Raw genomic sequence first — 27,550 nt, forward strand, 5'->3', positions numbered from 1 at the left:
ACCCCTGCTCTATAGGAGTTTATACAGGGCACCACCCGTTCACCAATATTTGGGTGGCAGAGGGTTATAAATACCAATGTCTTTCTTTGTATTTAATCTCCCCAAAGGCGAAGATTGGTATTTCCTGCAGGACTAACAGCTCCCATCAATCCTAACCTCTGACCACATGCCGGCCTGGCTAATTTGCAGTCCCACAGCCGAGGTGGTGGTGGTGGTGGTATCACAAAAGTTTGTTTGGCTCTGGAGTAAACAAGGCAGGCGCTCCGTCGCGTTGCCCCACGCTTAGCGCGGCGGCGCCTCTGAAGTGGGTGGAGGGCAAGGGTTGTTTTTTTTTTCTTCGCCCTCCCCCTCCCCCCCCTCCCCGCGATTGTCCTCTTCGCAGGCTCCGCCCCTTCCTTGGCCGGGATCCAATCCGTTAATCGGAGAGGGGTATTTAAGGTCTCGCCAAAAAAGACGCCCTCGCTACTCCTTTTGTACGGTCGGCACGTGGGTCTGGAAGCGCGACAGAGCGGCTCTCAGCTCGGCTGGCGTTGCTAAGCTGACGGCGGGGTTCTCTCGCCCTGCAGCTTCACCGCCTGCGCTTGGCAAGGGAGGGAGAGAGAGCGAGAGCGAGAGAGAGAGACACCGGCCTGGACTGGCGGGTTGGTTGGTTGGTTGGTCGGTCTGCCCGCTCGTTACAGCCCAGACAAGAGAAGGCGGGGCGGCCACGGCATGAGCACGCAGGCGCGGGGCCAGGCGGCTCGCAGTGACTGCAGCAGCGGAGGTGGGAGCGGTAGCGGCGAGCTCAGTCAGGGCTCGCACCCCCGGTGGCAGGAGCACCCGTACCCTAAGGGCCGTAGCGACCTCGAGGCGGACTCCGCGGCCATGCCCGTGACGGAGAAGGACTTGGCGGACGACGCGCCCTGGAAGCGGATTCAGCAAAACACCTTCACCCGTTGGTGCAACGAGCACCTCCGCTGCGTGAACAAGCGCATCGGCAACCTGCAGTTCGACCTGAGCGATGGGCTGCGCCTCATCGCCCTGCTGGAGGTGCTCAGCCAGAAGCGCATGTACCGCAAGTACCACCAGAGACCCACTTTCCGACAGATGCAGCTGGAGAACGTCTCGGTGGCGCTCGAGTTCCTGGAGAAGGAGAATATCAAGCTGGTCTCCATCGGTGAGCTCGGCGCGCTCGCCGCGCACTTTCAGGGCTGGGCAAAGAGAGCTGGAGCCGGGGCGGGCGGGGATGAAGCCTTGCCTCCCAGGCGGGTGTGTGGCACTTGGCCTGAAGAAGGCAAGCGGCTTCCTTCCCCGCTTTAAGGTGTTTTACATCCCGAGCAAACCTTCCAGAAACCCTAATTTCCCGCTGTCTAGCTTGGCGTTGCCCGCCCGAGACAACCTCCCTACCCCCGAGTCCTAATATTTGCAGCCGCGCTTTGGGATTCGCATGAAAGCGGGGAAGACCCTCTGAGACCCTTTCAAAGCTTGAGGGGTTGGTGGGGACGAGGCGGCGTGGGTTGACTTTTGTCCCGCCAGTTGCCAAGCCTCTTCCCGGAGGTGTTGGAGCGCCTGAGGGAGCAGGAGGAACTGGGTGGGGCTGTAGGTTTGGGAAGCCAAAGCCGCCACTCGCGGGCGGATACCTGCCGGTTGCTTATTATACCCGCCAGCCTGGCTTTGAAGCAGCTCAGTAAGGCGCCGCTGTGGGCGATAAGATATCCAGGATACCGTTTTCTTTAACAGTAACAAACTCACTCAAGTAAGAGTATACAAGGAGTTTCTACTGGACAAGGAAAGACGCTTTAAGTTTGGGATATCTGCTCCTTTCTCTCTCCCTCCTCCTCCATCCCTTCACCAAATCCGGCTTTGCCATTGCACAGACTATTTCTGGCTAGCTCTAAGAGGGGTCAGAGCAAATCCCGAGGAAGGGCAGAGGTGGCTGTAGCTTGGCAGACAGGATTTCCTGAGGTGCCTCCCTCCCAGCAGGTAGAGCCCTTTCCTTTGGGGCTGCAGGATTTGGGGTTTCTGGGTTGAAAATGTAAGGGAGTTTGCACTGTAAAAAGTCCAGCCTCTCAAAACTTCAGGGAGAGAAGCATGCATCAAATCCTCTTTGTATCAATTCAAAAATAATAAAAAGTGGTGTAATGGCAATCTCTGATGTTTGTATTTCTCAGAAAAATGTTCGATGAACACGCATGGTTTTTCCTATCAACAGCACCCTGTGAGGCAGCTTGGTTGTCCAAAATCACAAATAGATTCTACAATTGGACAGGGATGTATATGGATGTAATGGATCAAAACACCCCAAAATGCTTATTTATTTTACCCTGAAAAATATGCCTTAAAATCATGGTGTACTACACTTTCTATTTGCAATATGGTGCAAATAGAATTTTTTGCAATTTTTTTAGCAAGAGTTCTAAAGTGCCTATACCTGTAATTCTTTTAACTGAAAGCAAACAGATCCTGCATTATGCCAAACCCAAAAGTGGCTTGATTGGTTGGCTTTGGCTTTGTGTGATTGTGAGGGGTTAACCATTGGGGTTGATAAACTAAGAATAAGGGTTTAGTGTTTATGTACCAGGACATGTCTTGCTTAAGAAAGAGTGGTTAAATCAGACTGAGGGCTATTAATGTATGTGACTTCATATTTAATGTTAACTTTCTAAATAAATAGAGCAGAAACCATTTATAATTGGCTTTTTGGTATTTTTGAGTCAGTTTTCAGTTCCTGGCAACTGTCTAAACAAGTCCAGGAAGATTTCTTGGCAAGAGTTTTGAAAGTGGTTTGCTATTGCTGCCTTCTTAGGGTTAAGAGAAAATGGCTGGCCCAAAGTTACCCAACATGCTTGTGCCTAAGGCGGAATTCATGATCTCCAGGTGTTTAGCCTTAGACCTTTAAACACCACACCAATTAATGCTCTTTAACATTAATTAAAATTATCCTGTTGGTTACCAAGATCTCCTGGTAGTTTACAATAAGATCTATTTTTTGATTTTGAATTTCAAAATATGCTATTATCTATGTAGGTGAACTTTGTCCCATTATATCAGAGAGTTAATTCAATATGAAACTTCAACTATTAGGCCAAAGGTGAACAGACTTCAAGCTTATGGGACTGATTTAGTTTCTTTTCTAAATCTCTAAACTCCTCCAATTGGAGCCAAGTGGAAAATAAAGGTGCAGGGAGACACATGTAAAGAATTAAGGAACAAGGTGCCTCTGAGCAGATGTTTATCTCAGGAATTTATGATGAGTACTGATATGCAGCTAGCAAATCTTTTCACCACACCAGTTTCTCTTGTATAACATCCTAAAAGGGAATATGGGGTTTTTAAACATTTCTGTTAAACAACAAAGATTTGGAAACTGGTCTGTTCCAGTTCACTGAGAATGGATAGGAAATCCGTGAACCTACAGATACTGGAGTCCCACTGAGGATATTGACCATGCTACCAAGGACTGTGTTGTAATCAAGCAATGTTTGGAGGACATATGTACTCCATTCCTTGCTTTAAAATGTACCACCAGTTCATGATTGTCATTTTTGTTCCCCCCTGGGACTATGAGGGATTGCCTAGTATAAGCATGTGACTCTCCTAGATCCATCTAAGGAATAACTAGTTTTACAGTAACCCTGAATTTCACGGTTAGAAGAATTAGACTGCAGGCTTAATAATTCTTACGACATAAATGAAGAAGGGTATTTGGATTTCCTGTTCATGATAGCCATGTCTTTAATGTTCTGGGCTCAGCCTAAAGCAAAAGTAAAATCCTTCCAGACCCAACAAATCTATAGCCTGGTATCTTTTCCACATGGCAACGCTAAAGTGCGGTTATCCTATGCAGGAATTGGCAGAAAACTGCTGGTTTAAAAAAAGAACTAAGAGCCCTGGCAACCTCTACTCTCCCTCTACAATGAAGCTGAGTAGGGTTTCTGCCAGCACCAGAAGCAGAGGGAGGAGCAAGACAGGGTAGGAGGAATGTCTCCTTTGGTGCCAGTAGCTGGTAGCAGAACATCTAAATATTCTGCTCTCGGTTCTGATTCCAGGGAGAGCTCATTCTTTTAAGATTGGAAAAATAATAGCAAAGAACCACTCTTTCCTACTTCTGTCTCCTTTTCCTGCTACTCATGAGTTTTTGACCAACCAGAGGGAGAGTAAAAGAGGAACCGAGGGGGTTTTTTTAGTGTTTGAGGGACATTTTATATATAAATCTAGGTGTGCTACAGTAGACACATGTCATAAATGCCCTCTGCAGCTTCGACACCACTGCACTGAAAGGAGCCCTGGCAGCTATACCAAGACGGTGTACCTGAGGCACAGCCGTCCGCTTACTTGCAGCTTAGGTTCTGCATAGCTGGAGCAGCTGGGAGGCATCCTTGATAAATGTGCAGTGATTTTCTGGAAGACTGCCAGACAACTTTTGGACATTCTTCCTGCAATTGCAGTGCTTAAGGTGGTGTGCGGGTGTGGCTGCCTGAGTCGTAGGAGTCTGCTGCTGGCATACCTGTGATAAAGCTACCATGGGGTTATTGTGTGGGTACAGGCTGACTGATATCTAAAGAACCCATCTCCTCTTCTATCCCTGTTTCTGCGCCCCCCCCTTGGAAAGAAGAGTGGAGAAAATGGCTTTTTGACAAAGTGGCAGAGGCCTGATTCTTTTGCTGCTACCACCGAAAAGCTGAGTAGTAGCATATAAAGTGATGAGTTTACAAGGAAAATAGGACTTGGGGAGCTGAGACATACCTCTTTAACAATTGTTACCCTGTTTGATGAATTGAAAGTTCTGTCTGAATTCTAGCTAAGGATATTAGTTGGTTCTCTTTTCAGTTGTGTCTCCAGGGTATAAAACTATGTTGTTTTGAGCAAAACGTGACCTTGAATTAGAGACCTGAAGCAGAACTTTAGAGACGTTGTGTCTGTATAAATAGACTTGAGGCTTCAAGGAGAAGTATAGAAGAAGGAATGCTGGCTCTCTGTATGTAACCCATATGTTTTGAAGCAGGGAAACTGTGCTGAGCTCAGATGGAGTCTCTTTGTAGAAACATATCTTTGACAGCTGCTATAAACTTGCTTTTCCAGAAATTACTTCACTCTCCTTTTTCTGTTTAAATATTAACAGTAGAATAACTTGTTACCTCAGTTGGCACTTTGCACAATAGGAGTCATGTGTACTCTTGCGCTACTTATGCTGCTATAACTAGCAGAAACTTGACACAACTATTAAGGTGGAGGAGTGTCTTTCACTAAGTATTCAGCATCTTCTACGTTATATTGGGAGTGGCTGCTTAAGCCCTCATTAAAATTGGGATTATGATTACTGTAAAACTTGGTATGTGCATGTATATCATATCTTGGATAGTTAGAACTTGAAGCTATAGAATACCAATCTATTGGATTTTAAAGCCTGTGAAAACTATTACTAGGTAATCCTCGATTTAGGACTACAATTGAGACCAAAATTTAAACCAAAATTACTAAGGGAGACCATTGTTAAGTGAATTTTGCCCCATTTTACGGCCTTTTTTCCCCATGTTAAATGAATCACTGTAGTTGTTAAGTTAGTAACATGATTGTTAAGTGAATCTGGCTTCCCCATTTGCAACCTTGTCAGAAGGTGACCACATGACTCAAAGATACTGCAACTGTCATAAATACATGCCAGTTGCCAAGCATCTGAATTTTGTTCACATGACCATGGGGATGCTACAACGATTGTAAGCGTGAAAAATGGTCATAAATCACTTTTTTCAGTGCCGTTGTAACTTCGAAGAGTCACTAAATGAACTGTTGTAACTTGAGGACTTACCTGTATTGTGAAATGTTTAAAGCACACTTACCTTAAGTCATAAAATTAAAATATATACTTTATTTTTTCAGTGCCATTTACTGGTGACTTGTAGCATGAGGTTAAGGGTTAGGAAATGATATCAAAGGTAGTTCCTTATCCACTTTATTACAATCTCAGGTCTCAGGTGGGAAGGGGTTATTTGAAGATTTATTTTTAAAAATCTGATGGCACTAGCTATATAGTTCCTTGTCATTTGTCTCTCAGGAAGTAGCCTTGAATGTTTTTTCTCTGTGACTCCGTGTGGGAGAACAAGGAGAAATTAGATCCAGACAAGAGAGAGCGAGTCTGTTGATCAATAAGAAACTGAATTAGGGGACTGGATGGAAATTTACTAACCTTGAAAAAGCAAGTTCCTGAGTTCTCAACTGTCAGTAGGTTCACAGATAGCCGCTGTGGCTAGGAGTGCATTTGTACAGTTACATTTAGTGAGTCAATTGTGGCCATTTCCAAACTTATCAGACTTGGCAACTGTTGTCCATGCCTTGGTTATGTTGACTGTTGCAACTTGCCACATTTAGGAAAAGTCCTTAAGTTGCAATCAGTATGAAATGTATAATGTAACTGATGCAAAGTATAAGGAACATATGTGATGGCATTCATGACAAGTTGCAGTGTCGTCAAAATGATGATGTTTGTGCAGTGAGGTCACCATACAAATGCTACAATTACATGCTTATGTCACAATGTTTGACTCAAATGTGTAAGTTGTGGAAAGTATGTGATGATGCCACACAGGTATCGTAATTTTCTCCTGCAGATGCTTACATCTCTGGGGTGCCTGATCTTTTTGGGTACAATATAAGATGTTAATGTTATCCTTCAAAGCCCTAATGTGGCTTGGATCCTGGCTATTTCAGTTGCATCACTTCCATTAGCTTTTAATGCTGATTATTAGCTTTAGTTTGTACTTAAATTTAAAGTAATTGTTTTATTAGCTTCCTTTCATATGTGCAAAGTAGAAAAGTGGGGTACATAAGTCACACAAATGATTCCTATGGATCTTTCCTTCATGACTGCCTCTTCTTTCTCAAGTTCTAGTTCCTTTTTTTCCTGGGACAAAAGTAATGTATGATCTTGAGTAATGTATGATATAGCTTGAGCAATCATGTCTGTTTAGTGTTAAAGCACACTAAATTCAATGAAGCTGGTAAGTGTCTGTAGATTTACAGCCTAGGCCAAGGAGAAAAACTTAAAACTATACGTGCTGTAATAAGTATGCAGCTTTACCTCCGTTTAGGTTATTTTACTAGTTTGGCATTGGACCATGTTCAAAACCATGTTTAGTATTACCAGAATTCCTGAAATATATGCAAAAAGTTAAATGTGTTATGTGTTATTATCAAATGGGACATTTGGCATTCTCTCTCTCTCTCTCTCCCCACACATACACACACAGAGATATATTGATTGCTCACTTATGTTGATGTACATTTTAGGCAATAAATTCTATTAGTATTGCCCTTGTGTAGGACTATTCATCTTAAATGCAATAGCTCCTTTCAAATTGAAAGTTGCATCACACAACATAAGAGGCTATTAAATTGTTTTTTGTTGAAAAGTAAATAAAGTAATAATTAAGCACCTGTGTGTTTTGGCACTGGAAGCATAGTTAATGACTAGCTATCAAATTTAATAACTGATATTACACTGAACTATTTTTGTTCACTTGCATGAAGTGAACGATTTATCAACTTATCTTTTTTCTCATGCTCACAAGTGGATCAGAAATATAAGCTTAGTGGATGGATGTTATAGAAGTGGTAATGCCTCTAAATGTAACACAGAATGATGCACGATTGGGGGTCCAACTTTTCAAGTTCAGATTGTGATATGTCTTATTAACTGTACATTGCCAGATTTATATATGGAAACTTTTCCTGCTGTAAACATAGCAGGGATGTTTTTTGTGATCAATAAAATGATAGTTGTTAGATCAGCGGTTGGACTAAAATTTTGAAGTAAGATGTATGTCTGCAATGAGTGAACAAGTTCCAGTAAAATGGAATAAAGCATCCTTCTGTTATTCCCTTAATTTATAATCTTAAAGTGGCTTGTAACACTCTCAATATGAGGTGCTAATTGTAAATGTTACAAGTAGTCCCCAATTTATAACTATTAATTTAGTGACTATTCAAATTCTTAACGGTATGGAAAAAAGTGATTTATGATCACATGATTGCAGTGTCCCTGCAGTCATGTGATCATAATTTGGGTACTTGGTAACCAGCATGTATTTACAACCATTGCAGCATCTTGAGACCATAAGATTGCCATGTTCCCCAGGGGGCTTCCAACAAAGCTAGATTAGCGTAATCATGACAGAAAAGGTTGTAAAATTGGACGCAACTCATTTAATGGCTGCATTGCTTAACCACAGAAATGCTGATCCCAATTATGGTCATAAGTCAAGGACTACCTATATGTATTCCTGAGAGGGACATATGTTTAGCTACTGTCTTGGTGACCAGTATTTCCCTATGCTGTCATGTGTGGCAAAAGAAGCAATTCTTTGTCAAAGAGTACTATGACTCTTCATAAAAGAGAAAATGCATTATATCATGCAACATATTGGCGTGAGCCATTCTACCAGGATTATTGATAAGCATTTTTTTTTTTGCTTTAATTTATATGCCGCCCTTCTCTGGAGACGCAGGGCGGCTTACAATGCGTTAAGCAATAGCCTTCATACTTTTGTATATTTATACAAAGTCAGCTTATTGCCCCCACAATCTGGGTCCTCATTTCACCTACCTTTGAAAGGATGGAAGGCTGAGTCAACCTTGAGCCTGGTGGGATTTGAACTTGCAGTAATTGCAAGCAGCAGATGTTAATAACAGTGCATTAGTCCACTGTGCTACCAAGGCTACCATGGAGTATCAAGCATTGTTGATACTCCATGGTAATACTTTAGTAGTCCATTCATGCAGCAGTTGTACTTTTATCAATGGCTCAGCAGGGTGTGTGCTAAGGTGTGTTAATTATCTTGCAATTAATTTATTATTCAAGCAACTTCCAGTCTTCATTTTGGTTTAAAGAATCAACCTGTATTTTAACTAAAGTTTTGGGTGGAGTTGTTTAACTGAAATATTTGATTTATGGGTTTCTTTATATGCAGTTTTCTTAGTAAGTAAAACTGGTATAGATTAAATCAGGAAGGTGGTTTTATTACTGGCAGATAGTGTTCACGCCCTATATTTATACATACTGAAATATCTAGGTAACAGTAGAGTTAGTTATTACAGTGCAGAATGATATCAGATATACAGTTTGGGGAAGGGAGGAAGGATAGAAATTGCCATGTTTGGAATTTGATATGTGTGTTTTGAGTCAACCTATAGGTAAGGGAGAAGAATGAATCCCCCCCAGTGTGTGTAGGTGTGTATGTGCGTGTGTGTGAGAGAGAAATCTTGACCGCTTTCTCATCCCAGTGCTGGATTTTGATTGTGTGAATTTTCAAAATTGGTAATATTTCCCAACTTGAGGAGGGACATTCATGAAAACTGGAATGTTAAGAACTAAGACTTAACACATACGCCTGGAAAATCTTGATTCTACTTGCCTTTGCATCTCACTCACTGCAGCTACCAGTCCCCAAGACTCATTAGATTAAAGATGATTCACCTATGGCCTATTTATCATCCATCTGGGACAGTCTGTGAGTAACTACTATCCTGTTTCCCCGAAAATAAGACCCCACCGGAAAATAAGTCCTAGCATGATTTTTCAGGATGCTCGTAATAGCCCTACCTCCAAAATAAGCCTCAGTTAAGATTGTCAGCTAGATGGGTGCATTTAGTACCATATTTTCCCCAAAATAAGACCTAACCAGAAAATAAGCCCTAATGCGTCTTTTGGAGCAAAAATTAATATAAGACCCAGTCTTATTTTCGGGAAAACATGTAAGAAAGTCAGGAGAAGATGTTAAGAAATACATAGTCCCTTTATGTCAACATGTGAGAAGTGGTAGAAAACTCTTAATCATAGGATCATAGAGTTGAAAGAGACAATTTAGGCTATTGATCCCAATGGAGGAAGCTCTGCTCTGTGCAAAGAAATATTGATAATGAAGTCAATGTTTAGAAATTCTTTGATTGGTATAAAAGCCCTTTGGCTCAGAGAAAAAAGGACTTTTTCTGTTCGGTACAGAACATAGTTTTTACTTTATATCAGACTTGTGAACTAATGTCTTTATTCAGGCTCCAGTGTGTAGGGGTATAAAGGAATGCAGTGAAAATAGATTGTTCACATAGCAAGAAGAACTGATGGCAAGTGGACCAAGGCAGTCATAAACACTTGATAAAAAGTGTCCATGAAAGAGACTTAAGACAAGATGGATTGACGACATCAGCAAGTATGGCGGGCCCAACTGGCAAAAGAAAGCTCAGGACCATATTGACTGGAAACATGCAGAAGAGGCCTTCATCCTGCATTGAATAGACAATGGCTAAAATGATGATGTTGAAGCTAAAAATGGAAACACTATATAAGCTAGCCAGAATGTTATAGCTGTAATAGCTCAAGAGTTTAGCATGAAAATGGCTTTGCTGATTCTACTTCAGAAAGCAAATTGCATAGAGTAAGTTCTGTTTTCCTTTGGCCAGTTTGACCAAAACATATGCTACATCTTAAGATTCTGTGTTGAAAGGAATGTTAGCAGATTTGTCTCCTGTCTGTTTCCTGTAAAGGGTTGTGGTTTTTTTTATGGAGGAGAACTTTTATGTAGGGATTATCACTATAAAGGACAACTCAACACTTAAGATACTAAAACAAAGATTTAAAATGCAGTAAACTTCCTGTGGAAGGGACAAGGTTCAGTGATTGATATTAGCCGATGACTAAATCCTTAATCATGCTGAGTTAAAGCTCATACTGATGCCTCTCAGAAAATATTTCCCCATCAGAATTGATCTTATATAGTTTCTTAATGGCATTCCTTTTTTATTTATTTATTGAGGCTTTTATGTTCTTAAATTTATACATTCTTTCATATAGATTTAAATAGATTAAATTAGGATTCTAATGACATGCTCAATTTTAATAAAGGCTGCTGCTAAATTTAGTAATAGCTACCCATTGTCCTCTTATTTGAGACTGAAAAAGTCTAAAAGTCTAAAAGCATAGATGAACTGTGTTCAAAGATAAAACATTTTGTATAAGTTTTATTTGCAGTTTTTCTTTAACAACCAACATTTTTGGGGGGACAGTGTAATGACTGGGTTAACATATTTTTCACACGGTGTTCACAGTAATAATACAATTACATATACAAAATTTTTATCTTCCAACTTCTTACCTTAATGTATGCATTATAATTGTAATATATTATTTTATATACTAATTAACTCCTAACATTTTAATATTATAGATGTCACTGCTTTTAACTTTTTATCTTTTTGTAGTTTATTTTGCATTGTCCCCTCCACCACTCCTTCTAATTTCTCAGCTGTCTTCTGTGTATCATATTCATCTTTTCCTACCATTTGTTGCCCTCTACTTTCATATCAAAGATAAAATATTTCATGTACAATTTGTATTGCATCAGTGTCTGTAACTGTACAGTATTGTGTTTGGATTACTGTATGGAATGTCTATGTATATGGGCTGGTTTCCATGTAACCTGCTTACACTTTGCGTGTTGAATTGTACATTGGCACAAAGTACCTGAATGCTGTGGTGGCGCAGTGGTTAAAATGCAGTATTGCAGGCTAATTCTGCTGATTGCCAGGGGTTCGATTCTCACCGGCTCAAGGTTGACTCAGCCTTTCATCCTTCCAAGGCCAGTAAAATGAGGGCCCAGATGGTTGGGGACAGTATGCTGACTCTGTAAAACTGCTTAAAGAGAGCTGTACAGCACTGTGAAGCGGTATATAAGTCTAAGTGCTATTGCTATACTAATCTGGATGTAGACATAGGGGAAGAGAAGAAGTGAGCCTGTGTCTTGTTTTTCATTGTTGACAACTGTGTTGAGGTTTAATATAGACAAAATTTAATTGATTGATTCGTAAGGAGAATTTCTTTTAGAAAAACATGGACTTCTACAAAGATAGAGACCACCCAGAAAGAAAGAGAGTATGCGTGTGTATCAGACTCACTTTATACTGTGCTTTGAGAATACTTCAAAGGAATGAGCAAACAGTAACCTCCATGATCAAGCAAGTTAACTGGGCCTCATGCCAGCATTCTTATCTGCTCGAAACTAGCAGTGTAAGTCTGGCCATCCCAGGTACTCTATTGAATAATCTCATTTATCAGTGTGAGAAAACTTTAAAAAGTGTTTTTTCTCGTTTTTAAGACTGACTTGCTAGAGGTGCCTGCAAGAAGGCTAGACATATTGCCTTGAGCTCCTGGAGGAAAAGCAGGATTCATATCTAAGAAATAGATTGCTATCTTCAGTAATGTAGCTCCCTTTATTGCTTCTTAGTATGAAGAGACTATTTTGACATAATTCAAAATACTCTTGGAGTGTTAATGTAGATCCATGCTTGGAATCCCCCTGTAGCTTATTTGTCAGATGAAGTGGTATGACATACATGGGAAAGAGGGATTCCAAATTCAGTGTTATTTTAACTCTAAAGAGATGTCCATCTGAATCCATTTAATTCTGATGCTGTATCTTCAGGTTTTAGATGGTTACACTATCCTTCAAAGACAGCCAGTAACTGCTAAGAAATAGTTTAATTACCACAAACAAACTTTACTTGGCAGAATATTGTCTTATGTGAATTATGCTTTAGAAATTCAGTTTCTAAAGCATCTTTTTTATACTACTAAATATAAAAGTAGACGAATAACCCTTGTCCTTCAGTTATGTGTCAAGGCTGCCAGCTGTTAAGGGAAACATCTGGATTTCCTCTAGCGCTAGATGATAAGGCAGCTGAAAAACAGGATGGTTGTATATGTCATTATATGCAAAATATCAAGGCCTGTATTGTAGTATTGGTGATAAAGTTGAAGAAATACTATAATTAAATCTGTTGCTGCTTTTGCCTTAACAATGTTGGTAATCTAATTTTTTTTGAAGGAGGTATTAAGATTCATTTTTTCTTTAGTCCATGGCTTATGTGTAAATAAAATATGAATAATGTAAGTGAACCATCATTTGTGATTTTGTTTAGCTGATTTAAAATTATTTTGGGGTGTTAACATGTTCCAGGTTTGTAGCATAATCATGAATAAGATGTTTTAAAATAACTTGAGGAAGTATTTCATGGCACCAATTTTAAAAGGTGTAACAGACTATAAACTGTAAAATGTTTTCCTTGAATTTAGGATGTTCAGGGTTATTTTTTTCAAAATGCTTTTCTTTGGCTGTGATAAAATCTGGCTGAACTGTGCATTCTTACATGAATGGGATTTCCTTTTGCCAGTTTTGTTCATGTTGTGACTGTGGATGGTTTCAGATGGAAAAAGTGAATCAAAGTATACATTGCAGTCAAGGATTTCCCCGAACAGTAATCAGTTTTGATTATTTCCAAAGTGTTGGTTTTGGCTTTGAAACCTATCCACTCTCCTTCGATGCTTGGCGTGTGCTGCACAGAAGATACTTGACTGAACTATATCTGAATAGCTTTTTACTTATCTGTAACAGGCTTCTGTTGGTGGCAACTGCTTTAGATGTATCTTGATCTACATACACAGAGTAAGGAAACTTACTTGCTAATACTGAAGATGTTAGTTTTAACCTGGAAGCTTCCTAGATCTTTTTATTAACATATGATTCCTAGGGCTGGGTGAACCAAGACCGGTTATTCTAAATGAGTATTTGAAGAGTTTTGAACTAGCAGTAGGCAGATATCTTGATAGGTGCTCATTAAAATAAAATACTATATTTTTGAATCTGAGGGAGGATGTAGAGCATAAGCCACTAAGGAAGGTGGAGTATGGGAAGCACAACCATTTTTAAACCCACTTCAACTTAGACAGGATATGCTTCCCCTGTTTTCAGTATCTTAAGTTTCTTTGTATACATCCAGGAGTAGCTTAAGGAATTTTACTTCCTTAGCTACTGGTGCGCCTCTTAAACATAGAATCTTAAGATAATAAGGTTGAAAGATTTAGAAGTTATTTACTCCAATCTCCTGCTCAATGCAGAATTTACTGGATCATTTCTGACAGTTGTTTATCCATCCTTGCTTAAAGAACTGTAGTGAAGGAGATACATGGTAGGTAGTCTGCACAATTGACTAAGAGCTTGTAAGATTAGAAATCTCTTCCTACTCCTTTGTTAACCTATTGGTTCTGGTCCTGCCCTGCAGGGAATCATTAGGGAATCCACTCCCTCTTCTGTAGCAAAAGCTCTTCAGGAATTTGAAGTCTGCTATCACATCACCCTATCACTATCACATTGTCTTTTTTTAAAGTAAGCTAAATATGCCTACATCCTCAAAGTGTTCTTCTCTGGGGTTGGTTTCCAACCCTAACTCTCTTCTGAATTTCTCTCCAGTGTTTCTCTCCATTTCTGGCAACAGTGTTTTAACAATGTCTTGTCCTGGAGTGGTTGCTGCATAGACTCTGCCTTTTCCCTTGGGATCAATTGTTCTGATGTTCGGTGATAATCTGCTGTCCTACAGCGGTAAGACTGGAATTAAATCTAGCATAAAAGGGGACTGAAGATTCTTTATGAGCATTATTCAACTGCCTCTTCGTATAAGATCAGCCCTCTGGTTTGTTTTTAACCGGACTGTCACCTAAAATTTGAATCATCATGTTTTGGCAAGAGCTAAAAGTGACCTTCCTACATTTTAATAAAAATAAGAGGGGCTAATGTGCTCTTGCATTGAACTCTAAAAAATTCACTTAAATAGCCATTGAAGAAAGGATATGGAAGTTCAATATTACATTGTGCCTGAATCAAGCAAGTTGTAATGAGTTCCAGTTCAGGAAATGCCAAATAGGCATTTCCTACTTTTCTTCTTTGAATGAGGTCTGGGAGAAATAGCAGTTGAAAATTTGCTACATACACACAAAAGATAATGCACCCAACCAGTTTAACTAGAAAAATGTTTTTGCTGGGTCTTCATTTTCTGTTTCTGGCATAGAGCTATGATTTCTGCATATAAGCTACGCATACCAAGAGGTATCTGTCCAAACCATATATTTTGACATAAGAAAAATGAGAAAGCATTTTTTGGAGGGGAAATGAGAAGGCAGCAGCTGGTTTTAAGACGATTTTGGTGCTTTAACATTGTCCATAGACTCTGAGCCAAACATCTTTTAAAGATAACTCTGGGCTGCAGTCAAGGTCTGTTGTTTCAAATAGCTGAAATTGAGCGTATGATACCGGAGGTGCTCCTTCCAGCTTTGCTTTGAAGCAGCATTGTTCTTGTCCTGTTGGAAAGTCTTTAGTCATACTAAAACATTTACTTGCAATAGATGGATAGGCATGGAGTTGATGTCATTGCAATGAGCGTAGGCTGCAAAGCCCACAGATCCAGCATTCTCTGCTTAGTCTTGTTCTGCTACTTCTGAAATATCAGACTGAAAGAGTATCTGCTTTCTATAGAAGACAGTATATGGCTAGTAAGAGCAATTTAGTGGAAACAAACAAAAGCTGTTCATATAAACTTAAGGATGGATTTTATTTTTTCTAGCATTTTCCTATGGTAAGTTTAGATTGGATAGAGATAGACATTTAGTATTCTGAACAGAGGGACAATTAGGGAGCTCCCCCCGCAAGGGTTTTACCTATGGACTGTAAAGTCGGGGAGGGGGGGAAAACTGTTTTACTATCTATATACTTCATTACATTCTACTTACGGGACACTAAAAAGTAGTTTCATGATATCCCGTATTCTCTTTCTTGAATGAATAAATATTTTCCAGCTGACTTCTAGAGCAGGCTGATAATATGCTTTGTTTTTTAAGAAGTTATTTAAATTTAGAGGCTGCCTGACTCAAAATGACCCTGAGTGACTTGCAATTAAAAAAAGGAAAAGAACCACGTCCAAGTACAAGAACAGAGATTGACACCCATGGTAGCCACAGGCCTGGCAGAACAGCCAGATGCTCAGGAATGTTTGGAATGTCATCAGGGTGGGAGCTGTCTGGATCTCCGGTGGGATGATGTTCCAAAGGACAGGTGCTATGGCAGGGAGGAGAAGGCATCTTGGTCTGCTTCAAAATCTTGGATTTAAGTTCAAATAATTGTATAATTAATGAGAAACAGTTGGAGCTGTTTGGGTTGGACTTGTTTGAATACAAGTTAGAATCCTAAGGCACCTTTTCTTTTAATTTTAATAGTCACTCATCTTTGTTTTCCCAGTTCCCTGAGTTAAACATTCTGAGTGAACACTGGATGCAGCAACCTTTTTCAAAGGTGGTGGCTTGTGTAGTGAAATGCCTCTGGAATCTTGTCCAAAGTCCCCTCAAATCTGGTGAGAATTAAAGATCCCTAAGTACTTAAGATGGCCTGATTTGAAATGAATAGAAATTTTGAGCAAGAGGCTACACATTTGCATGTATAGGCAAGAATAGCTGCCAATAAAATCTTACTGGAACACTTGCATCAGTTTTCAGATGCTTCTGAAGACATCATTTCAGTCAAGGCTGAAATAAAGCAAACTGATCTCATCTCCAGCTTCTGGGTTTTCCCCCCCCTCTCTCCGCATACATGAGGAAGAAGAGATGACCTCACTTATAAGCAATGTGCTTTGTGAAGTATAAGAGAGGGCCTCCACTCCTGGGACTTAATTGTCAGTATAACAATTTTGTCAGTTATGTCATTTATCCAAAAACGTGTTGAAGTGAACTTTAAGGATGCAGAAAGAGCTTGGAAAAGTAATATTTGTGTGTTAGTAATACATTGAAGCAAACATTCTATAGGATGACTATAGCAAAATTTCGTTAGAAAAGAAGTGCTGGCTTTTGTTAGATGATTACTCCCAGATCTAAATAACCTTGCTAAGTAATATGCCTCAGTCAGTTGGTGCAACTATGCAACCCTGTCTTTGCTGAGGTCTACCACAAGATCTTTCTGGATCTTGTGGCACAGGTTGGCAGTCTATCTAACAGAACGATGATGTTGCACAAAATAATATATGGCTACAGGCCTATTTTTATGTTGATCAATTAAGACTCTGTGCCAAACATAGATTCCCAGTTATATTTCAGAACAAGTCTGGAAATTAAACAAATTTGTAGTTAAACAAATGACATGATTTGACACAAATGAGTTCACTTCAATTGTGTAAACTCATATTTAACAGACATTTGACTTTAACAAACACCACTTCTTCCCAAACATTTTGTTAAATTCAGGATTTTCTGTTACTATTTGTTGTTGTTCAGTCGCTAAGTTATTATTCTGAGTCAGCAAATAGGCTGGCTTTGGGTAAAATTTTCAAATACTAGAATTTTTCATTCATTGCTTTATATAAACAAACTCTTTATCATTAAGGCTGCAGCATGTTTTCACATCAAAGCCAAAGTGCTTCCTTCCATAGTTAAAACATCTTAAAATAAATTATAAGAATTATCAGAATATAAACAGCTGATTTCCGTTAAATTCTAGAATTAATAACACTTTTTCCAAAAGCTAGAATAGTAATAAAATGTAGTTTAAAGACACAATATTATTCCTTTTAGGAATTAAGAGTGTAAAGGCTTTATCCATAAATTTACAAATAACCCTGACAATTATAAACTCTTTGTCAGTTTGAACTTCTGCGGTGTATTTGAGCAGCCAAATGTTCTCTGTTTTCAAAATAGCTGTAAATATACTGCACTCATGATGAGGCAACTGACATGTCTCCTTGCATTACTTGACCACAATATCTATCTCCACCTCCTTCTTAAAAGATAAATTTCATCATGCAGAGCCATGCATCTGCTAGCTTGATAACTTGAAAGTCTAAATAATTTATCACAACATTAGATTTTATGAAGCTGACTTTGGTCTAGAAAAGCAGCTTTTCTTCCTATGTTCAGAACTTGTTTAAGATTTCAATTGTTAAATGCAGGTGGGCTATCAGAGGGTTGCCCCATCCCGTTATAAGGTACCTTTGGATTGCTGGCTGAAAGATTAACTGAATCTTTCCAGCAGGTTCAGTAGTTTTGGTAGTTTTTCTCTTCTGTAGAGTTTTGTTTGTTCTAGTTTTAGCTAACTCATACAAGTAGTCCTCAAATAATATCCACAATTGAGCCATGCTACAATGGTCGTTAGTGTGAAAAATGGTGATAAATCACTTTTTTCAGGCTGCTGTAATTTCAAACAGTCACTAAAGTAATAGTTGTAAATCAAGGAGTATCTGTATAGAATAAGGGTTGCTGTTTTTAAATATTTATGAGTCCTAGAATGTCATAGTAAAGTTTTGAGTTATGGTGCTCATTCCTCTTCTGTTGTTATGTCATAGCCATGAAGGATTTGGATGCTTCCACAATTGTTCTTAATTAACTGCATTAATTAATTGTTTGAATTGAGTCCATTTCAAGCATAACTGATGAAGCTGAATTAGTGTTTGTCAGGGTTAGTCAAAGTGATTGAAAAACAAAAACAATTGGTTCCAGATGCTTCCTTTTTATTCCATCTGGTACAAGCTAAATATATGCATAATGGTTCATTTTTGTAATGTTATACCATGGCTTGAAATGACATCACATAAGGTGGTTCCAGAGTCATTCATCTTGGTAGATAATAGAAGTTGCCATCCTTTGAGCCTCTGAAGGATTTAGCGGGTTCAACCTCTCGGAGCTAAATGATGCTTTGCTTTTGAAACATTTCAAATTATAGAATGAAGTGAGAGGATGATTCAGGTTTGCATTAGGAACAATGTACTATAATTTCTTTATTTTGTGTCATTCCTCAGAAGTGATGAGATTTTTATTCAGTCTACATGTATGTCTTGCAGAATGACATAGCTGGAGACTCTTATATTTAGGTTATATGCCAAGTAAATATGGGAGAGGTTCTAGTTAAATATAAGCCTTTATATTGCAAAGACTTATAGAATATATGAACAGCCTTTCTCACACGGATGCCCTCTAAATGGGCTGGGACTACAGTTCCCAGAAGTGAATTTTGTTTTAATTGAAAATTGATAGAGTTGCCTTTGGTGAGATGGGCAGCTATATAAATTTGACTAATATACTTTAGATAGCCCTCGATCACAATTGGGGCCAGAATTTATGTTGCTAAGCAAGGTGGATATTAAGGGAGTCATTCCCAATTTTCCAATCTTTTTTTGCCACAATTAAGTGAATCATGCAGTTGTTAAAGGAGTCATGTAGTTGTTAAGCAAACCCATTTTACTCAGTGGGCATTTTTTGCCATAAATTGGGGGAAAATGCTGATAATTGTGATTGTGTGACTTAAACATTACAAATGACCATAATTGCAAGCTGGCCAATTGTATTTGGGGATAAGCTCCCCAAATACAATCATATGATGGGGATGACATGGCCATCAGAACTCAGGAACTGGGTTGTAAGTACCTCTGGGGAGGTCCAGCATAACTTTGAATGGATGCTAAACTACCAGTTGTGACTACTGTACCTATTTTTGGAATATGAACAGTTTTTGCTTGATGTTTATGAATGGTCTTGATTGATGTTTTCTTCAATTCCATTCAACTTTTTTAAAAAAAATACAATTCCCCTGCTTCACATTGATTTCATGATTTATTTCCCCCTATGGAAGATAATGGCTTTAACAGAGTATTTTTTGTGGAACTGAATATACTTGGTAACAAAATCTTCTCTGTCCCTTAAAACATACAGTAATTTCTACTCGGTTTCTGAAATGATTACTAACCTTGAAAAAGCAACACAGTGAAAAGCATGCCCTGATGTTGATCATTTCAAGGATGAAGCATGTGATCCACAACCGCAGATATGTAATTAGCAGCTGTAATGGGAGAAGCCAACACTTCAAACCTGAAGAATGTCAATGATGAAGGAGGAGAGGGTTGTACTCTGGGGTTTGGCTTTGTCCAGCTCCCTTGCATTTGCTTCTTGGCAAAACCAGCAGCATCCTTCATTGAGGATTTTACAAGTACTTTTGAATGAAGTACTGTAGTAATATACAGTTTATAGCACCCCAGTCTCCTCTCTCTATCCCATTGGTCAAGCTAAAAATACTAGATAACACACAGCCCCACGTCTTATACAGGATTCCCTTGTGATTACAGGAAAATACTGTGCTAATTTAGCTTGAAGAAGATAACAAGTGGGGAGGGTCACTGTTTTCTGAACCCTTGAAATCTCTGAGGTGATTATTCAAAAAGAAAGCCTATTTAATCCCTGAGCAAATCCAGCACATGTTACAACATTGACAAATGATTAAAAGTTTGAAAGCTGTGTTGGAAGGTGAAAGATCCTATGAGTTCCCAGGTGCTGCTGATCTACAACTTCCATTAGCTATATGAACCTCTCCAGACAATCACCAAGAATCAAGACTGATTCAAAGGCAGAAAAACAAGCTAATAACGACACTTAACCTGTTTTTTTTTTATTATTTTTAGGATTACCTAAAGGATTACTTTAGGATTGCTTACTTTGAACTTCCCTTAGTGATGCTCTAGCACTTGCTTGCTCATGTCAGTAAAAAAACCTGGCAGCCCTCCTTTCTCTGTGTTGTAGTTGCTAAGGGAACTGACTATGGCAGTTTATCATGTTTCCGTTGATTGTCTGCAAATTCCATGTATTGTAGCAGAACAAAGTTTTAAAAAAGCATCAAGCATATTCGCTCATTGTTAGAGTCCATGGGTCCCAATTCACAGTACGGTGACTAAGCAGGGACATGAGCTTTATCTCCAATGGTGTAACAATTAGAATGTGAGCTTATCTTACATTTCAGGGAATTTTGAAAGCAGTTTGCATTCTGGTACAATAAAGATCACTCCCTCTCTCTCTCCCTCCCAACCCCACACAAACACACATAAACACCAAAGTCCCAGACAACATCTTTAAAAGAGTTATTTGAATTACAGCCTGAATAATCTTTCTGCAAGGGACTTTTTTCCCTTGGTAAATATTTAACATCGGTCTTTAGGATGCAACTAATTTTCAAAAGCATAAGTATCTACTATACATTTGCTGAGTCTCAATACCTATTCATCAAGTGGAGCTCATAATGCTCTGCAATTCATGGTTGTAAAGTCTACAACTCACAATTGTATCATGGTCGAATATATAACTCAATTAGATAACTCATGGTTAGGAGTTGGACAACGTATTGTTACTATCAAAAGTGTCAGTTTTCCAAAGCTTGGATAATACCCAAAATTATTTTGGAGCAAATATCTGTACGCCCTAATTCCTCACTTTTTTTTTAGAACTGGCATTTGAAGGAAGCAAGAGGTTATTATATTTGAAGTCATTCATTAATTGCAGTAACAGGGAACAATAGTGTGCCAGACAGAACAGTCTCCTGGGTAACACCCCCATTTCTACTCTTGTGGCACCCCCGCCCCTCATAATATAGAGAGTCCCACATTGGATTTGTCATTTATTGCATTTTATGCTAAAATGATGACCCTTGTGATCAGTGATTCCTGAAGTTTCAGCTTCAGATTTATCTAATAGTTCTGAATTTAGTTTTTTAAAAAAATAATTGCTGTTTTATTTAAATGGTATTCTCAATTGCTTAACTAGTGGAGAGATATCTTATATAGGTATTCTTGACTTATGATTTCCATTGCTAAGCATGGCAGTTGTTAAGTGAGATTTGCCCCCTTTTATGGTCTTTCTTGTCATACTTGTTAAGCAAATCACTGTGGTTGTTAAGTGAATCATGTGGTTGTTAAGCAAATCTGGCTTCCTCCATTGACTCTGCTTGTCAGAAGCTGGCTGGGAAGGTTACAAATGGTGACCCTGGGACAGCACAATTGTCATAAATAATGTCAGTTGCCAAGTGCCCAAATTTTGATCACGTGACCATGGGGATGCTGCAATGGTCATAAGTGTGAAAAAAGGTCATAAGTCACTTTTTTCAGTGCCATTATCACGTCGGTCACTCAACGAATGGTTGTAAATTGAGAAGTATTTGCAAATGTTCCAAATAAATTAGAGATTCCCAACCGTTAGGAGCTGATTGGCACTTTTAAAATATTGTGGCTGTGTTATAAACAGCCTTCCAAAAAACACTGCTGGGGAGGGGCTGTTCTATTTATAGAATTGCTGCCATTTAAAGCTTACCTTGGTAAATTGCTGCTTTTTAACTGCCTGGTACAGTATTTGCTACTCCCTGTAGTCCATTTCTGCACAATGTTCCCTGCTATCCATTCTTATTATCTTTGGCCTCCTCCTGTAATGTGCCCATTGGTAAACAAAACACTGGGCTACAACTCCCCTCCCCCATCATTTTCTGTTTTGTAATACAGCTTGGAAATAAAATGTAAGTTTTAGGCTGGTGCTCTGCAGTACGTACAATTTATTTTTAAAAAGTAAACAGAAGGGCAGAGAAGTGGGTGGGGTTGAAGTTCAGTGGGCACATGAATGCTGTGTTTGGAATCCTGAAATTAAATTATTCTATCTCCGTCTCTTCTCTTACACATCACTGTTGACTCCTGATGACCGCAGAGAGATGTTTGTACAGTTTTCTTGGCAACTTTTTCGGAAGTAATTTGCTAGTGTCTTCTTCCTTGGGCTAAGAGTCCCAAGCCAGCCAGCTGGCTTTTGTGCCTAAAGCAGACTACAATTCATGGTCTCCCAGATTTTAATCCAGAACTTCAACCAGTAGACCAGACCTGCACAACTTGTAGCGGAGAAAGGGACACGGTGATAAATTCAAAATCATTGCAGGTCGGTGCACCATCAGGCTAGCGAAGCAGTAGTATTGGAGGCACACAACAGGGTATATTTTGTGGGGCAGTGGCTGTTCCTTCCTGATGGTGGTGAATTTGTTTTTAAAAAATAGCAGGCCACACAGGGCTGCTTGGTGGGCTGCATGTAGCTAACAGATGATCTGGTGTGCAGGCCTGTGCAAGTCCACTCATTTAGCTTATTTTGCTCATCAAGTTAGATCATCATCCATAGATCATGCCTCTAAACAGGGAGTGGAGAACAATTAGCCCATATTTTTAGCACTAGGACCTATCTCCCCCTAATCCCCACCCTATTGTTGACTTTTCATAGCAAAAGTATTCGCTTAAAAACAAAACCCCCAGAAAAGGTGAATTTAAAAAAAACGCCTATTTCATGGGGTTGGGTTAGTGGTGAGTGAACAGGTCCAATCTCATCAGTATCAAAGGGATGCAAATTCCATGCTATCACGTTCATTGTAACGTATCTATGCCACCACTATCTGGGGGTTATGAAATGGAAAATGTGTCCCTTGATTCCTGAAAGTTTTCCTGCCTCTTCTTTGACCAAATAAATGTACTATAAGGTTTAAGAGTATTTGATTGTATTTTTTACAATTCTTGTACAATTGTAAGACTGTAATCTTTCCGGTAACATTTCACATAGTCTGCTATGATACTGTATAATTTGAAAATAAGTAAGAAGGTGAAAATAGATCACTTACTACCTAGTATTTTATCGATTTCTGTAAAAAAATATATACTTCCATTGTTTAAGAAAATCTTCAGAAGGTCTGAGCAAATCATACACTGGGCTTCTCATAGATTGAAGTGTCCGTGAATAGTTTGTCACGGCATTTCTTTTTCTTGGCTATTTAACTCCCATCTTTTAAATTTTTAAATTTTTTAATTCGTGATTTTACAAATTGGGTGTTTTAATCTGTGTTTCGGCCGATATATTTAATAATTTTAAGGGATTTTTTAATATTTGTATTATCTGTATTTTATCTTGGCTGTTCACCGCCCTGAGTCCTTCGGGAGTAGGGCGGTATAGAAATTTGATTAATAAATAAATAATAATAAATAAATAAATAAATTTTTTCTAATGTGATATAAATTCTTACACTTTGCAACAGCTCAATAAATTATAGTATTCTAGCAGAGTCACAGCATTGTGCAAGTTCAATTTGTGGGTGGAAATTGTCACAGTCCTTAAACTTCAAAAATACGTTTTGGCTGTTGAGCAATTGCTGTTGTAATCTGGCATGTTTAAGGCTTTACAATACTGTATTAAGATTCCAAGATGCAGCCACAAAGGGAATCTCCTGGAGATAAATGTCTGCCCTGTAAGCATACTTTTGCATCTACTATTAAATATTACAATATAATTAAACATTGTTCCTCAAGCCTTAGGTCTTCATAACTTGAGACTGGGTTCAGTTGCCTAAGTAATTTAAGACTGCAATTAACAATGACAATATTTGGGTGCAAATTACACTCTTAATTGACTAGGCAAAAGATCAAAGCCATTAACATTAAAATTATTGCCTGCAATGGAAGGAGTTTTATTATTGAACACTTAGCTGCAGTTTGCCTGCTTTGTAAAGTTTTGCTCTTAACCTTACCTGGAAAATAAAACCTACAGGTGGTAGCATCTAGATCACTACACCTGGACAGGTGAAGGCTTATTAAGTCAGGTTTAGTAAGATTGCGCAGCATATTTGATTTGAAAGGGAAAAAAGGGCTTTAACCTGTGCATGGACACACACTTGGTGGCAGCTTTTTAAACCAAACACATCTTGCAACAAAGAAACCTTGTTGTTTGGTGTTGCATGAATCCCGGGAAAGAACTTGTTTGCATAACCTAATATCTGTGGACTTCTTTCCTGTAATTTCTGCACAGTGCTTGTTCATTGCAAGTTGCTTCATAAGATATTTAATTATTAAAGCTGTGGAATGCTTTGGATTTAATTTAGAAGTGTTTCACATAGCACTGGAGTGCAAATGTAGCTCCAATTTATGACTCATTAAAGCAGTTGTATCTTTTCTGGGATTATGCAGAAGTTGCAGCTGCATAGTTCTGGAAACATGCATAGTTGTTTTAGTGAAACAAAGTCGGATGATGCATTTGTACCCCTGTGCATTCTGAAGTATTTCTTCCAAATCAAATCTGAAGCATTGCTCAAGTCCTATTAACTATAGTAGCCAGATTTGAGTTTTGCATTCAGTTCTAAGTTTGTCATTACAGCACTTTAAGAGTAATTTACTATCTAACAACAATAATTGGGTCATACACACAAGATTAATTGTGGGTTAGCTGACCTTCCAAATCCAACTGGCCACCAAAATATCATTTAGGAACACAATATACTGTACTTGCTTTCTATTTCACTAACACTGAAGCCACCTATAGAGATGTAGTAATGGGCATTGGAGAGGCATTTTGATATAGTGGTTAAGGCTTCAGGCTACAAACCAGGAGACCATGAATGTTAGTCCCACCTTGGGAGTGCTAGTTAAAAAGCCATACGTATGTGTGGGCTTTTCTGTCTGGGCCAGTCAAGTTCTCTCAATCCTAAGAAGAAGGCAATGGCAAACCATTTCTGAAAAACTTTGACAAGAAAGCTGTAGGGATTTGTCTAGGCATGCTTTGAAAATCATATTAGACAGCCAGAATTGTCAACCTTGAAATTTAAATTATTAATATCATTCACATATTCTAGATTTTTCCTACTCCCCACATATCTGTTACTTAGAACAGAAGAACAATAGACAGCATCAAGTATAGGCTTAGCATTTGAAAGATCCCAGGTTCAAACTTTGCATTTAGGCCTAACCAGGCCTAAAAACAATATTTTTCCCAGAGCTAGTGGCAGTTAATATAGATAAATATTAACTATCTAATCTAAATATATACATCTTCTCACAGTGTATAATTAACCTCAGGAATTCATTTGCACAAAGCATGGTGATAGCTGCTACTTTGGATATCTATAAAGGGGAGTTGTGTAATTAATGAGGGAGAGAGGGCTTACCAAAAGTTTTGAAGAATCCTTTCTCTTTGGGCTGAAGTTGGCATGCTTCCAGTAGTCTCTACAAGGACACATAATGACTACAAGCATCCCAGAGGCAATTACTTGGACACAGCGAGAAACCAAATGTGAGATGGCCTTGGGTCTTGGCTGAGATTTTTATTTGGGTATGATATCACTATGTCTGTTCTTAAACAATTGGTTAAAAAAGTTTTGCTGATAGTTTTAAGCAAGTAAAATTCTTTTGCACAAACTTTAGGCATTGCGCCATTTTAAGCATTTATTCCATAACATTTTGTACAAACTTTTTTTCACTGAAATCAGTTATTAAATTTCAAAACCTTGGGTTAAAACTCAAATGTGAGATAACTGCTTTGGCGTGAGCTGAAAAACAAATGGTTCAGACCTTTGTGTGATAGATTGTCTTTAATCCTTAGATATAGTGATTTGTAACCTTCATTGTTCCTATGCAGCACAAGACTCATTCTTGTCAGCCAAGGTTTTAAATCAAAACAGAACTGTAATCTGACAGAACAGCAATTGCCTGGTGTTACTAGCTAGCTAGACAACCCTCTTGAAATCTGTATTCCAACTCTTCACTCTCATCTCTTTGGTTTGCAATCTGCTTCCTGCTCAGTTAAATATTAAGCCAGAGCCTCTAGAAAGATAGGTGAAACATTAAGCCACAGGAACAATTCATTCTTTAGGAAGAATGATAGTAAATATTTACTTTCTTTATGTATATCTATCAAAAATATAGGCCTGTCTTTCTGCCCACTTTCACTACCATGACGGTCCCATGGAGCTATACAAACATTCTTTTCTTTCTGAGAAAAGGTATTGTGCTAAAGATGATATATTTGGTGCTGTTTGAATTGTGAACAGAGTTCAGACTGGGTAGGCTTTAGATTCATAATAGAATCTACTTTGTGTTTCACTATAAAACTGATATCAGTCAAATGGGATCTGGGTACAGATTTTGCAGATCGCTTAGAAATTGGCAGTAGATCCTCAGTATACTTTTTGCTGAGATGATAATATGCTTAAACTTTGTACCTTCATTGCCTGCTTGAGCTAAATTGAATCAAAGTTATGAATTCCCAACCATTCTTGGTTAGTGGACCCATTTAGGTTATTGATATATTGCAGTGGATGCCATGGTGGGAATGGCCATTCATAAAATATCTTCCCGCTGAAGTTGCTCTTCACCCCCTTCTCTTTCTTCATAATGCTTTCTATTAACTTAGCTTAAGTCTGTCTTTAGTTTTGGCAGGCAGCCAAAAAAAGCATGTGGCTGAAAACTCTATGCTTTTTATTTTCTATGAAAGCCTCCATGTGATATTTATTTCTGGAAATAAAGGTTGTGGTTGAGGCTGGTGTTTGGCTTTGCAGTGTGCTCACTTTCCTTATAATTTTAGTTAAATAATCAGAAATATGGGTATTGAGATTTGACAGATGCCAAGAAAGGAGACTGTGGTCACGGTGATGTCCACATGCACGCATTGGGATTCCGAGCTCCTGACTGGGATTCATTATAGCAGACTAAATACCTTCTTTCACATACAGAAAAGACCCCTGGGCTAAGAACGTCTCACTTAAAGACAACCCGTAGATGCAAACGGGCTGCCTATTACTAAAAATGGGGGATGGCATTCGCCTTCCCTAAGCGGACAAACCACTGTATTTTTTAATAAGTAGCCTGTTTTCAGCAGTTCCTGAAAGCATAGTGCAGCTTCGGTGGTTCATCAGCTTGAGCCACGGTGGCGCAGTGGTTAGAGTGTAGTACTGCAGGCTACTTCTGCTGACTGCTGCCTGCCTGCAATTTGGCAGTTCAAATCTCAAGGTTGACTCAGCCTTCCATCCTTCGAGGTGGGTAAAATGAGGACCCAAATTGTGGGGGGCAATATGGTGACTCTGTAAACTGCTTAGAGAGGGCTGTAAAGTACTGTAAA

The 27,550-nt window shown here is 38.9% G+C and overlaps 1 protein-coding gene across 4 annotated transcripts in view; it reads left to right on the plus strand.

Moving 5' to 3' along the window:
* The first annotated feature begins 247 nt into the window (after positions 1-247).
* FLNB (filamin B) overlaps positions 248-27,550 on the plus strand; it is an 82,255-nt gene continuing 54,952 nt past the window's right edge. For all 4 annotated transcript variants that reach the window (XM_034436389.3, XM_034436398.3, XM_034436403.3 and 1 more), the window contains exon 1: positions 248-1,156. In XM_034436389.3, the coding sequence (XP_034292280.3) occupies positions 712-1,156 (445 nt within the window). In that variant the 5' untranslated portion in view covers positions 248-711. The remainder of the gene's footprint in view (positions 1,157-27,550) is intronic.

Source organism: Pantherophis guttatus, chromosome 2 (genome assembly GCF_059756535.1).
Source record: "Pantherophis guttatus breed Tessera chromosome 2, ASM5975653v1, whole genome shotgun sequence".
NCBI lineage: Eukaryota > Metazoa > Chordata > Lepidosauria > Squamata > Colubridae > Pantherophis > Pantherophis guttatus.